The 13,537-nt window shown below is 45.2% G+C and overlaps 1 protein-coding gene across 1 annotated transcript in view; it reads left to right on the top strand.

Annotated features, from left to right (window-relative positions):
* Positions 1–13,537, top strand: part of LOC125744379 (sodium channel protein type 4 subunit alpha-like) — a 117,142-nt gene that overhangs the window by 57,025 nt on the left and 46,580 nt on the right. Inside the window, exons 11-14 of the mRNA XM_049016125.1 lie at positions 804–980; positions 2,229–2,543; positions 5,861–5,960; positions 9,058–9,296. Of these exons, the coding sequence (XP_048872082.1) occupies positions 804–980; positions 2,229–2,543; positions 5,861–5,960; positions 9,058–9,296 (831 nt within the window). The remainder of the gene's footprint in view (positions 1–803; positions 981–2,228; positions 2,544–5,860; positions 5,961–9,057; positions 9,297–13,537) is intronic.

Below are 13,537 nucleotides of genomic sequence, written 5' to 3'. Positions count from 1 at the left end.
TTTTCTGCAACCGCTCGTCCTATTCAGGGTCACACGGGGTCGTGGCCTACCCCAGCCATTACATGTATTTAATGTACGTTTACATTAAATACTCACCACCCCTGACGCAACTTGGCCATTGTTAAAATACCTTCAGATCCCAAGTAGGAATGATTGGAAAGAGAACTTTGATAATTGATGCTGACCCGTAGATCAGAAAGGCACAAAAAGACTCCATGGACGATGATGACTAAACAACCGGAGATGGCATCTTAGCTGTTAGCTCACGTAATTAATTAATTTGTTAAATACAAATACACCAAATGTAAATCAACATTTATCGCAGATTTTGGTGGATATTAGCTAGCCAAACATGGCGTGCTAGTGGATGAGTCAACAAATACACGGGTACACCGGATAGCTACTTCAAATACTGAGGTAGTGAGTTTAGGAGAGATTTTGCAATAGCTAAGCTGACACATTCCGACAGACATAAAATCTAATTTTACACCAACATAAATATAATTTAAACATAATTTTATATGACAACCAAAGACATTTGCACAGTCCTGTATAAAACAGTCCTTTATCTTTTGTAGCCATTGGGTATTTCAAAATGCCATTTGTTATTAGGGCAAAATCCACTTTAATGCCAACAATATAGAGGCAAATAAAATGTAATGAGTGCTGTGGAAGAACCTTTGACTCAGGGTAAAAATACATATTTGGCATCTTCTACAGAAACACAGCCTTCGTAGGCAGTAGCAACGTTCTGGTAGGCTGGATGCCTCTTGGGTTTCCTGTAAGGTACCTCCAACTTGCAGGGAATGTCACAGAACTCTCCGGATCGGGACCCTGCCGCTTCACCCGAGGAGCCCTCTTTGACCCTGGACGTCAAGGAGCGGAAAAAGTGGAAAAAGCCCCAGATGACCTCATCTGAGGAAGCAGACGGCAATCTAGACGAGAAGACACAAAAGCCTGACTGCTATGAGGGATCTAAGGTAAAATGAGGTCAAATGACAAATTGTGTGGAAATAATGTCTATGTGTAATACATGGAGATGCAATTGGAAACGAAGAGTAAATCCGACAGCAAGTGTTATAGAATTAAGAAAAAAAACTCAGTAGATCACAGTATTTCCCCTGAGATCAATAAAGTTCATCTTATCCTATCTTACATCCTGCTGTAATGTAAGTTAAGTTTAATTTGATGTTTCACACCAGTCCATTCCTGGCTGAAATGACATCTCAGTATGTAGACAATCTTATTTAAAGGGCTCCTCTGCTACCAAGAGTTTCCACAACACTGGGATAACCCCCTTAGATGTCCTTTGTATACTTCCGTCGATATTCTCCCGTGATCCCAACAAAAAAGAGGTGATTGTGCAGATGCACTTCAAAAGCACAGCAGTATAAAGGGTGTCACATGGATCATGGCTCTCTGTAGCCACCCAGGTCAGAAGCTCCTTATTTCATGTTTAGAAAAGGTATCGAGGCCCTTTGAAAAAGTTATGCCTGCAGAGAACCTTCAGAACCCCAATTACCAGCCACCTGACAGCTGCATGTTCCAGCTGCGGTGGTCTTGGCCATCCTGGTAGAACATGATACCAGGGAGGACAACACTGGGATTTCAGGCTTTCTTTCTGCAAGTTACACGGCCGGATGTAGGCACAGTCCGGATTCTGGGAAATTAAAACGCAGTAGTCTGAGTGTGCCCCGTGATGGACTGGCATCCTGACCATGCTGTGCCCTGTGCTTCCGGGGGTCGGCTCCAATCTCCAAGATCTGAACTCGAATTATTTATGTTTTTTGTTTTTTTCTTATGAAGAGCAAATTTTCCAGCACTCACAATGTGTCCACAGGATACATTTTCGAGTAAATTTCTGCGAACTTGGTGAGGTTTGGAAATTTAACAAAAAGTTCTTTGTTGGATGAGGACTAAGTAAGCTTTGGATCACAAACTGTAACATATACTGTAAATCAGGAAGGTCATTGGAGTTCTCATCACAAAAATAACAAAAAATGAAAATTTTCTCTTCAGTACACTAAGTGGATTGTTGAGTCATACTGTTCTTATCCACTTATATTTGCTTTATGAATGATAGCCCCCTTGCATCAAATTACCATCAAGCACTGTTAGGATTACATACAACTTCTTCTTAAATTCTTATTCTTAAAATTGTTATGTAATTCTTTAAATATGATTTAATTTGGGACGTTTCACCTGTGCTGTGTTCTCCTTCATGCCAGCATGTCCTGGCCCCCACCCTCTCGCCTCCAACCAAAAGAGGAAGCCAGGCCAGCATCTTCACCTTCCGTCCTCGCGGCAAGGATTCAGAGACCGACTTCCCCGACTATGATTCCAACTCTCCCGGCAACAACGACAACCTGCCCTGGCGGAAGAGGAGGCCAAGCTGCCAGAGTGTGGACAGCCGCTGCTCCCAGGTGCTCAACGTCAACGGCAGGCTCGTCGTCATCGTCGATCAGAACGGGATCTCCAACCTGGGGCCTCGGGCTTGTCTGCCGCTGCCTGCCTGTGCCATGGAGACCCTCGATGAGGATAATGTGAGTAGACCTGACCCTAGCGGCTGTCGGATTCTCTCCCAGAGAGTCGTCTTACGTAACCTCCACGCCCACAACTTCACACGCTAATTGATAATAGATAAAGCATTTCTGTAAAAATGTCAAAGGTGACTAATAAATAATCTGGCCCTTGCACATGAGGGGTGCTTTAAATCAGCGGCATGTGGAATCTTGAGAGACTGAACTGAGAAATGCGTCCACTATGCACAGAATGTGACACAAGTGTCTCATGAGAGGGGGCTAAGGCAGCGGCATGTGCTGTTGTTCTTGTCTTAACTTGCATTATGACATCACTTCCTTAAAATAAGCTCTATGTTTTAGTCACACTGTTAAGTTCATTTTAGCTTCGGAATCTGAATGATCTATTCTGTTCTTGCGTTCAGCCAGCATCCTGGGGGGGGGGGGGTTTGTTACATTTACACCGGTTTGAGACTAATAAGGTAATTGTCATGAGATTTGACATAACCTGGACACGCCGGCGCCATATAGCCTAAGTGCCCCTAACTGCAAATTGAGCTAGCAAAGCAGTAATGCCCGATTTATGACAATATTTCCACGCAGCAGTGCCACCGCTGTTTATTAAGTGCTAGCCGTGCCGTTAAGCCGAGAGAGGGGGATGCTTTGATCAGTCCTGGTAGCTCCCAGTCACTCGGCACTGTACTGATAGCGGAAAACATGCTTTCAGTGCGGTCCTCTCCTTTGGGGAGGTGTAGATAAGACGTGTCTGTTTACTTTTGATGTCGCAGAGGTACTGTGACACTGCATACGCTCACTGTTTTCATTGGATGTTAACAGTACCAAAGTCCATTAACGTAAATGTTTGAGAACTAATTAACAATGGTGTCCGTTGCCAGAGTATCTGTGTTTTTCAAGGTTTTAGTCAAACAAATGTTACCACAATAGCTAGTGTACATTATCTTAGCTTTAATATTTTATTAGCTAGTGTAACTCATGTCAATTATGGTAGTTTTATTCTGGTAGATTTGGGCAGTACTGTGTCTACACTCACGGTGCATGTGGTCCTTGCATGTTCTCCTCATGTTCTGGGTCCTCGCGGCAAGGTGTTCCCGTTTCCTCCCACCATCCAAAAAAAGTAACGTGTGCCATCATATGCTCTACAGTCAAGCATTAAAATCCCAATCCAATGGATACTGATGCAATCACACTTGCATCTCTGCAACGATCAACAACAGACTGAGAAGGATAAAGAGAATTTGTTTCTGAACAACTTAAATGTAAGAAATTAAAAATAGAGCCGGCAACCAGGATTTATGAAAAATGACACATGGAAAAAAATAATTAGAAATGTGACAAGTGCAGCTGGTTAGTATTTATAAACAGGGCCTCACAGATATATGGTTATCCTGCTTCTTTACCTGTTCCAGTAATTCAGGGTGTATTTGTCTGGTTTATATTTGTAGAGTGGAGACCGCACTTACAGCGAAACCTGTCCGTTTGCTGGTCCTGAATTGCTCTCATTACAATGAGACAGGCCTAGGAATGACTTTTCACTTTTCCTGTATTTTTAGCTGAAATGACAAGCTAGTGTGTTCCCTGGGAGGTGCGTAACAGCTCAGTGGGTAACACTGCGGCCTCACGCCTCCGGGACTGGTTCCCTGCACCGGCTCTGGGTGCCGGCGTGTGGAGGCTGCGTGGGTTTTGCTCCCACAGGCCAGAAAAATGCACTTAAGCGTGTTGGTGTCTGTAGGTTGCCCTTGGTGAGGGTGCCGAGTGATGATCAGGGTGTAGCTCGCTCTGGGACTGGCTCAAAGCTCGTCATGACCTGGCACTAAAGAAATGGATATGAATAATTTATATCATGTAAAAACATACTGCAAACTACAAATTTTTAAAACAAATGACAAATTGTTCAGGGGGGAGTGTGTTGCACTCCAGCTCAGGACACTGTGCCTGTGAGCAGAAGGTCTCTGGTTCAAATCCCAGGGTAGACAGAGTGATGTCACTGTTGGGCCCTTGAGCGAGGCCCTTAATCCCAAATTGCTCCAGGGGCTGTCTTACCCTGCTTTCTCAAAAAATAACATGTACATCACTTTGGATAAAGGTATGTGCTAAGTAAGCAAAATGTCATTGTTTGTTTATAGATTTAAAAAGCTTGTTTTTGTCACCTATAGTTATCTGGTTCGGTCCTTAATTAAGAAATGACATATCCACAAAAACTCATCGTATATAATATATCCATCCATCTTCTAGCTATTTATACTAATCTGGATCATAAAGGTCACCTGGATTCCTTCCCAGGTAGCACAGGGCACAAGGCTGGGCTACAGCCCTGCTTCTGGGGATAGTACAAGTGGCCAATGAAACACATTACATAGAGTACCCAATGATGGGAGTAGCGCATTTGTTTTACAAAAAACTTTCTGCAGACCCCTAGTTGAAAACCCCTTGTTTAGAACACTATTAATGTACCAGTGAAATACTCTGCCAGGGAGCGAGCCTGATTTTAATGGATGTTCCCAGCTACTGAAAATAATCCTAAAAACAAAACCCCAAATATAAATATTGTATCTGTCTAGCAGAGGGCATTGGGTGAAGTTACATCTCATTATATTTGCCAACTCCGGCAAAAAATATTTTGTGTAATGGTTTTTACCTCCATGCTGCCGGGATAGGCTCCAGACCCCCCATGACCCTCTACAGGATAAGCAGTTAGAAGATGGATGCTTGGTTTTACCCTCCTCTGCTGACTGGACCCTGAAGGGTTTGGTCTCCTCTTTCTTGGAAACACAGCTATATTACCACAGTGACAGGTCACATTGTGCCCATGTAAATGGACTGGTATCTCCCAACGACTGAAGAGTCTATGTGGGTGTGACTTAGTGGCCTTTCTGGACAAAGTGATTAAATATAAATGCAAAAACAAAATTTTATTTTCGTGTTTTTTCCCCTTCCAGTAGAGAAGGGTGTTATTATACTGAGAATTCGTGCTGTTCCAATTCCCTGTCTAGTTCTTAATAATAGACACTCAGATAAGCCACAAGGGTAGAAGTAGGGCCGGGCAGTTCATTAGGGGACATAGGCGGCTGCTGGGATGCCATCTTTTGGAAGAGGGTGCCAACTTAGCAAGGCGATTTCACTTTATTTTGAATGGGGGGGCACGGACGATGATGCCTTGGGAGCCACACGGACTTGGTGCTGGCCAGTAGACCAAGAATGCGCAGTCAGCCATTGACCATTGTCAAATGGTAGCTAAAGGACCGGAGACGGCACCTTAGCCGTTAGCGGTGAGCTAGCAGTGGTTCGGCGTGTGACGGTAGCTTGCTTTCTGACTTTGGCAGGTGCACAGCAGAGCTAACGACATGAACGCCGTCCTCGAGGAGACCTCCAAGAGGGAGAGAGCGCTGAGTGCTTCCAGCTACCTCAGCGACAACGTGGAAGGTACTGAGGCTGCTGTCCCCCTCCCCCAGTTTGTTTCCTGTCTCCTCCTGCGATGTACTCAGTATCTGAATAGCCACTGTACCTTTCCGTTGCTAAGTGCTCCAAACAGTGATTCTGTGAAGTATAGAGTAATGTCCTGTCTTGCACAGAGTAATACATTGTGATGCAATAAGTGAGGCTTTGAAATTCAAGGTGGATAGGATTACGTTCATTTTCATCCTATCAATCCATTCCTCTTCCATGTTTATCCAGTACAGGGTTGACGGAGGGGCGATTTTTGGATTCTTTATGGTAGGGGGCATAAGAGGGGACATAATTCCTACAGAGGGGCTAACCTTATCATTAGCCAATGAAATGTTTTGACTTGGTGAGTGACAGGGGAGGGGGGTCCACAGGGGCCAATCAGCTTTAAGCCAGGGCCAGTGCCCTTGTAGCCCCATCCTTGTATACGTCCCTGAGTTGCGCTGTCCCTAAAGCATATCCCAGAAAGCACAGGGCTCGAGGTAGAGGCCATCACAGGACAGGGCCGTAGGCGTTTTTTGTTTTAACTTGAATCAATGCGGTACCCAACAGAAAGCAGATTAAACCAGTCAGTGACTGGTAGGGTGTGGTGATCCCACCCAGTATCACCTCTCCTATGGTTCCTATCTCTTGTTCACAGTGTTGGGCATTTCAGACCCAGGAGCTACAGATCCAGACCTTTGTTTCCACCAACCAGTTGAGTACTCTACGACTGTGACTGTTTATGCTCAGCTGGTTGGTAGAAACAAAATCTTGGTCTGGATTTGTAATCTCGGGACCTGTATTGCCCAACACTGCTTGTTCAGCACCACTTACCTTGAAGTCATGGCTGATGTTACACAAAGCTTGCATAGACTGTGATGAAATCGCCATGACGATTGCATCGTGCCCCCGCTTTGGGCCTCCAAGGACATTAGCTCCATTTCAATGCCACAAACTAAACTGAAGCTCCATGTCAGCCACCATTACATCACAACCTTGGATCTTTCGGCTTATGTAACCATGTATGGTCCACGCACCCCAGTCACATGACCAACCTGGGTCCAGCAGGCGTCCTCTATTCCCTAGGTATCTGTCCCAGAAATGCCTGGGACTGCTTCAGTTCCATAGATGACACTCCCCTGGGCTCCTGGTTTTCTGTTGTTTCGACAGAATGTCATGCTACCTTAGCTACGCCTAATTTAACATAACTGCTGATAATGCTTTATCTACTCACCCATGCACTGTAATTTGCACCGAAGCACATCTTCATAACATCCTCTACCCATTCAAAAATCATTACCGCATATGTTTTTTTTCTTTTTTTGTCGTTTAGTGTATTTTGACCAAATTGCATTGCTTACTGCTGCACGCTGAAATTACTCAAAATTAAAATCTAAGAAAACATTAACCAAAAAAATTCCCAAAGGAGAAATCTTTATATGTTTACAATGTTAAAAAAAAATCACTCAAAAGTGTTAAAAATGTTGAAGCAAACATTCAGAAAGTGATTTGTGTTGTTTAGTTAATGAAAACTATTTGTAAAATGAAAAGATGAGCTTTTTTTGTAGGTACATTGTAATGGTTCCTTGTACATGTCCAATCATGCAATCTACTGAAACACACACAGCTGAGAGTGAAGGGGGGGGGGGTTTGAGCAGAGGGTTAGTCACTTATCTGGCACCTAGGGGGCATTTTGGGAGGGTTAGGGTCTTTCTCAAGGGCCTTACAGATATGTGACTATTTTGTTGAGGATGGGATTTGAACCACTAACTGTCTGATCACACAAACAGAGGCCTAACCACTGAGGGCCAAAAAATCAGTCTTATCAAGGAGCTCCAACAACAAGTGAATTCAGAGCAGGGGGAATAAAAAACAGGTTGACGAGATTACAGCCGTCACAATAAACGGTGCCCTGGATTACGGCTGGGGGGCGGGAGCGCTGACACGAGGTGCTGGCTGGCCTGTATTTTGTGTCAGCGTCCAGCTGCTCGGAAAACCCACGGTGCCGTTTGTCCATTTCGCTGAAATATTAACTGCCCTTTAGGCAAACATCTCCTGAAAAGAAATGAAAAATGTGAGTGATTCTTTCTTATTGTGCAGCGATTGCTGTTCTCACTTTAACTTTAAAGCTATAATTTCACAAATTTGCAGTAATTATAGGCGACATGGTGACACAGTGGGTAGCACCATGGCCTCTAGGTTGTGGATTTGATTCCTGCCCTCCGCTGTGTGTATGTGGTTCATGTTTATTCGCTCCGTGTTGCACAGGCTTTTACTGGGTTTTTACTCAGGTTTCCTCCCAGAGCCCAAAGGTATGCTGTTAGATAAGGTGGTATCTCTAAATTATCTATAGTGTATGACTGCGTATGGCTTGCAATAGACTGGCACCCCGTTCAGGGTGTTCCCCTGCCATGTGCATCATGCATTCTGGGATATGCATCATGTGACCGTGAATAAGTTCCTGGAATGGATGGATGGACCCGTATACTGTACCTTACCTCTGATATGTAGAAGAGAGCTATTCTCTTCTACTTCTATCCTTGCAAAAAATAAGCAGTAAAGACATAACATAAGAAATTTACAAATGAGAGGAGGCCATTCAGTCCATCAATCTCGTTTGGGGAGAATTCAACTAATAGCTTCAAATTGTTCAAATATTATCTAGCTCTTCATCTTCAGACTGTATCTACGTGGTGAAAGATGTGCAACATTGACCAGTCCGAGGTGTCTGCTGAGTAAACAGTTAGTCTTTGCTGTTGAGTTGTCTGGATATTGCTTCTGTACAGTGGGAATGGCCCCGCCCCCATTACTTTGGAGATACAGATGTAACCCTCTGAATTATGGGTGATTTTTTGTGAATTTTTCAGCTGGTTTCAAATGGGCCTGCTAATTGTGTTGTTAAGTCTATAAGTTATATGCATTTGTTGGAATGGGAGCAGCCAATGTACAGTAGGTAGGTAACATGGTGAATAAATCACATTTCAGCTATACAAGAACTCAAGGAAACTTAACCTCAGCACTGGGGCTCAGGTTTCTTAAGTGATAATTGAGCGTTCAGGGACCTGACTGTGTCTGATCTCCGATTCGCTTACAGAACTGGAGGAGCCGCATCGAAAGTGCCACCCCTGCTGGACCAAATTTGCCAAGAAGTACCTAATTTGGGATCGCAGCCCCATGTGGTTGAAGGTGAAAGCGTTCTTTAAAATCCTGGTGATGGACCCTTTCCTGGACCTGTTCATCACGGTATGCATCGTCCTCAACACCCTCTTTATGGCCCTGGAGCATTACCCGATGACGGATGAGTTCAACAACATGCTCAGCGTCGGCAACCTCGTAAGTATCACCACAGTGTTGGGCCTGGCCCAATGTGTGTGCGTAATTTACATGTTCTCCCTGTGGACTTCCTCTCTGCTTTCCTTCTGTGGTCCAAACACATGCATTTAGGCAATTTGGCATTTCTAGTCAGTTGCAGTATCTTTTAACATAGAACTTACGAACGACGTAGCATTAAAAATGCTTCAGGAAACTCAACGAACGTGAATTAATTTTATACAAAGACTTTCATTTGGGTTAACTGCCGTGTTTAAATCACCCATGATGTGCATAGGTGTGTTGCCATACAATGGACTGACATCCCATCTAGACTGTGCCCCAACCTTGTGCCCTACACAGGGGCGGCTTTGTTGTTGACACTGCTCCCTTAGCGTAGTGATTGTATGTGGCCCACAGGGGGCCTCCTGCAATTACAGTACTTGGTTAGAGTGGCGGTAAACACTGCTACTGGCCCTATGTTACCTGAGACAGTCTCCAAGTCACCCCCTCCTCCCCCTTAACCTTGCACTAGGTAAGTTGATATAATGGATGGACGTATAAATCTCGCCGGTGACAAATGTTAGAAATATAAGGCACACAGAAGAATAGAAGTGATTCATATATGAGGACACGTCCTCCTCTCAATCACGTCACGGGGTGACGCTCACAATCCCCGTGACGATGCAGCTGGAAAATAGCAGAGAGCCAGCTGGGCAGAAAAGGGACGACTGGTTTCACTACTGGTAGAAATTATATAAGACTGTATTTTTAGCCACTCCCACCTCGCCCCGGAGAAACGGTGGGGAGAACGAGTGTCCTTACCGTGTTGGCTTGTGTCGTAGTCCATGGGCTTGGGCTCACTGACATCCCTCAAGCCTGGAGGATCACACACCCCTCACTACATACGCTCCTGCCTGGTACTTTGAGTTTGGAGATTTTGAGCTGGACTTGTGTCTGCATCACTGAAGTGTGACTAGGGTGAGGTCAATTTTCAGAGGGCAAAACCTGAATAAACATTAGCTTCGCTGGAATATTGCTGCTGCATTTTGCTGACAGCGAGAAGGCGGAGTTTCATAGCCATCAACGTTAATGCCTAATAGATAGAACAGTAGAAGTATGAAACAGAAAAGAACAAGAAGGTGTGGGTGCTTGGATCTGTGAGAAGTGGACGAGTTCATCTCAGAATCTCCTCCCCATCTGTGATCTGCCGCAAAGATACAGTGTCCTCAGCTCCCGCAGTGATTATCACAGACACATCCCAGTGATTATCACAGACACATCCCAGTGATTATTCCAGGAACCTCTGTCTTTGCTTAAACCCAGCAAACCTGATGGAGCCGTATGAAAAAACCAATCAGTGCATGTGAAAGGTCAAAAAGTGTAGAGAACACTGGACATATGTGAGGGGGAAAGGCAAGGCACGAAACACGCAAGTCATGTAAGAACATATCAGCGACATGAATTCCCGTCTTCCAGTTCTTTGTTTTGTTTCCTCTGTTGCCTTCAGTGGTTTTTGAGTGGGTTATATTATTAGTGTTTGAATGCAAAGGACAGCTAATGGGCTTGGTCATGAAATATATTAATGATTTTGTGACTCGTGGGAGGACGTTCTGTAAGCTGGCAGGAGTCTTCCTGGGACACCGCCTACCTGTCCACGCCTAGGCAATGCACTGGTTGGGTGTGTGTGCATGTTCTCGTGATCTGAGATGTGGCAACATTTTCCAGTCATCCATGCAATTCCTGGAGAGAAGCTGTTCTTCGGTTCCCATGCATAGAAGAGCAAGCATGATATAGAAGGCACAACCAATCAACTAACCCAGTTGCCAGTTTAGTGCCAGGCTAAAAGTGCTTTTGATTTCTAAATCCATCCATCCATCCATCCATCCATCTTCAAATAGCTCATTGTGGTCAGGGTCAGCGGAGGGGCCTGGAGCCTACCCATGGCGGCACAGGGTACGAGGTAGGGGTATTCCCTGCGCAGGATACCAGTACAACGCAGTGATTTAGAAACCCTTCAGGCAAACACAAACATTTGCTGTCACTTCAGTACTAGGGAGAAACCCAGTTTCTATTTTCAAAATGTTTTGTTTCCTCTGCCACTGTTATTTAAAAAAAGCACAAACCACAATTCATGCCATATTTTTCATACTTTCATTTGCTGAATTAAAAATAATGCGAAACTTTTCATTTACATTTATTTTGTTTAGCATATTGTTACTCAAACCAGTCCTCGGGCACCCTGAGACGGTTTATGTATTTTCACCCTCGCAACTCCCAGGGAATTGGGAGAGAGCAAAAATGTGGACTATCTGGGGGTCCCTGAGGACTGGGTTAATTAAAAACACTGGTTTAGCAGATGCTTTCGTCCAAAGTGACGTACAAGTGAGGCCAATATCACAAGACAAACATACATGCTGTCAAGGAGTCAACTAAGCGTAAGTGCAGTTAGGCTGAACTTCCAGTGTCTAACCAGTCATAAGTATAAGTAGCACTGGAGCAAGGGCTATACAACACCTTACAATATAATTAGAATGGCTACTGGCTCTTGAGCAAGTCAGTTTCATCTAGCTTTCTGGGGCACCTGGACCATTTAATTTTGAATGAACATAAATCTCAGACATGTTCCCTAAAAGCAGACACCCTATGAGATCATTTAGGTCCTCTGGTCTGCAGGATATCACGGGATTGGCCCCTCCCATTCTTATCCATATATCCCGTATTCAGTGTTGTATCAAGGGAGAAATCACTGAGGAACATGAAGTACAGGTACCAAGAACTTATCTTCTACAGCTATTGGTTTAAATCTGTCATCACTTTACTTCCTATGTTTCTTAGTGGTTTAGATCTGTGGGATCACTCTCATTGCTCTGTCCGTTATTGGTTTAAATCCGTGTGTTCATTCTGTTTCCTTAATTTGTTATTGTTACAAATGTACGTCATAATTCTGCTTCATAACTTCATTGGTTTAAATGTGTGCCATCATTTTCCTTCCTCCTGAATTTTCAAATAAGACTGTAGATGCTTCAACCTGGCAGGCAACCTCACAGGAGGGGATTCCTCTAATATCAACACGCAAACTCTCACTCCTGCTGGGTTCGGGTTTCTGTAACACCGGATGGTAGGGATTTGTACCTAGTGCAAGATGAAGCTTTAAAAATGTATGGCTTGTAGCTCAGAAGAAAAAATCAGCAAGTATTATTTTCTATGGGTGTGCTGAGTGTCATGTTATGTGACTAAGAAAAAAACACACACCCTTGAGCAAATTAATTGAAACAAGTTGTCACATAGACATGCATGCAATGGCTTGAGATCTGCTTGTTTGCACAACCAACAGGGCAGAGAGTATGCCGAGTGGATGGACAGAGGAGGCACTGTGCCCAGAGACTGGCAGGCCTGCTCGGGTGGGGTTACAACTGGGTGGATGGACAGAGGAGGCACTGTGCCCACAAATTGGCAGGGCTGCTCGGGTGGGGTTACAACTGGGTGGATGGACAGAGGAGGCACTGTGCCCACAAATTGGCAGGCCTGCTCGGGTGGGGTTAGGGCTGGGTGGATGGACAGAGGAGGCACTGTGCCCACAGATTGGCAGGCCTGCTCAGGTGGGGTTACAACTGGGTGGATAGACAGAGGAGGCATTGTGCCCACAAATTGGCAGGCCTGCTCGGGTGGGGTTAGGGCTGGGTGGATAGACAGAGGAGGCATTGTGCCCACAAATTGGCAGGCCTGTTCGGGTGGGGTTAGGGCTGGGTGGATAGACAGAGGAGGCACTGTGCCCACAGATTGGCAGGCCTGCTCGGGTAGGGTTACAACTGGGTGGATAGACAGAGGAGGCACTGTGCCCACAAATTGGCAGGGCTGCTCGGGTGGGGTTAGGGCTAGGTGGATGGACAGAGGAGGCACTGTGCCCACAAATTGGCAGGGCTGCTCGGGTGGGGTTAGGGCTAGGTGGATGGACAGAGGAGGCACTGTGCCCACAGATTGGCAGGCCTGCTCGGGTGGGGTTACAACTGGGTGGATAGACAGAGGAGGCATTGTGCCCACAAATTGGTAGGCCTGCTCGGGTGGGGTTAGGGCTGGGTGGACAGACAGAGGAGGCATTGTGCCCACAAATTGGCAGGCCTGCTCGGGTGGGGTTAGGGCTGGGTGGTATGACTGTGCTTCAGCCGTATGCTTCAGGTGAATGCTCTGGGCTTCTCCCCGGGGTTTCCTCTGGGTTCTCTGGTTTCCCTCCACATTCAAAAGACATGCTAAGCTTATTTGGA

This window comes from Brienomyrus brachyistius, chromosome 1 (genome assembly GCF_023856365.1).
Source record: "Brienomyrus brachyistius isolate T26 chromosome 1, BBRACH_0.4, whole genome shotgun sequence".
NCBI lineage: Eukaryota > Metazoa > Chordata > Actinopteri > Osteoglossiformes > Mormyridae > Brienomyrus > Brienomyrus brachyistius.
Note: the sequence above shows the minus strand (reverse complement) of the source record. Positions and strands in the feature narration are given on the sequence as shown.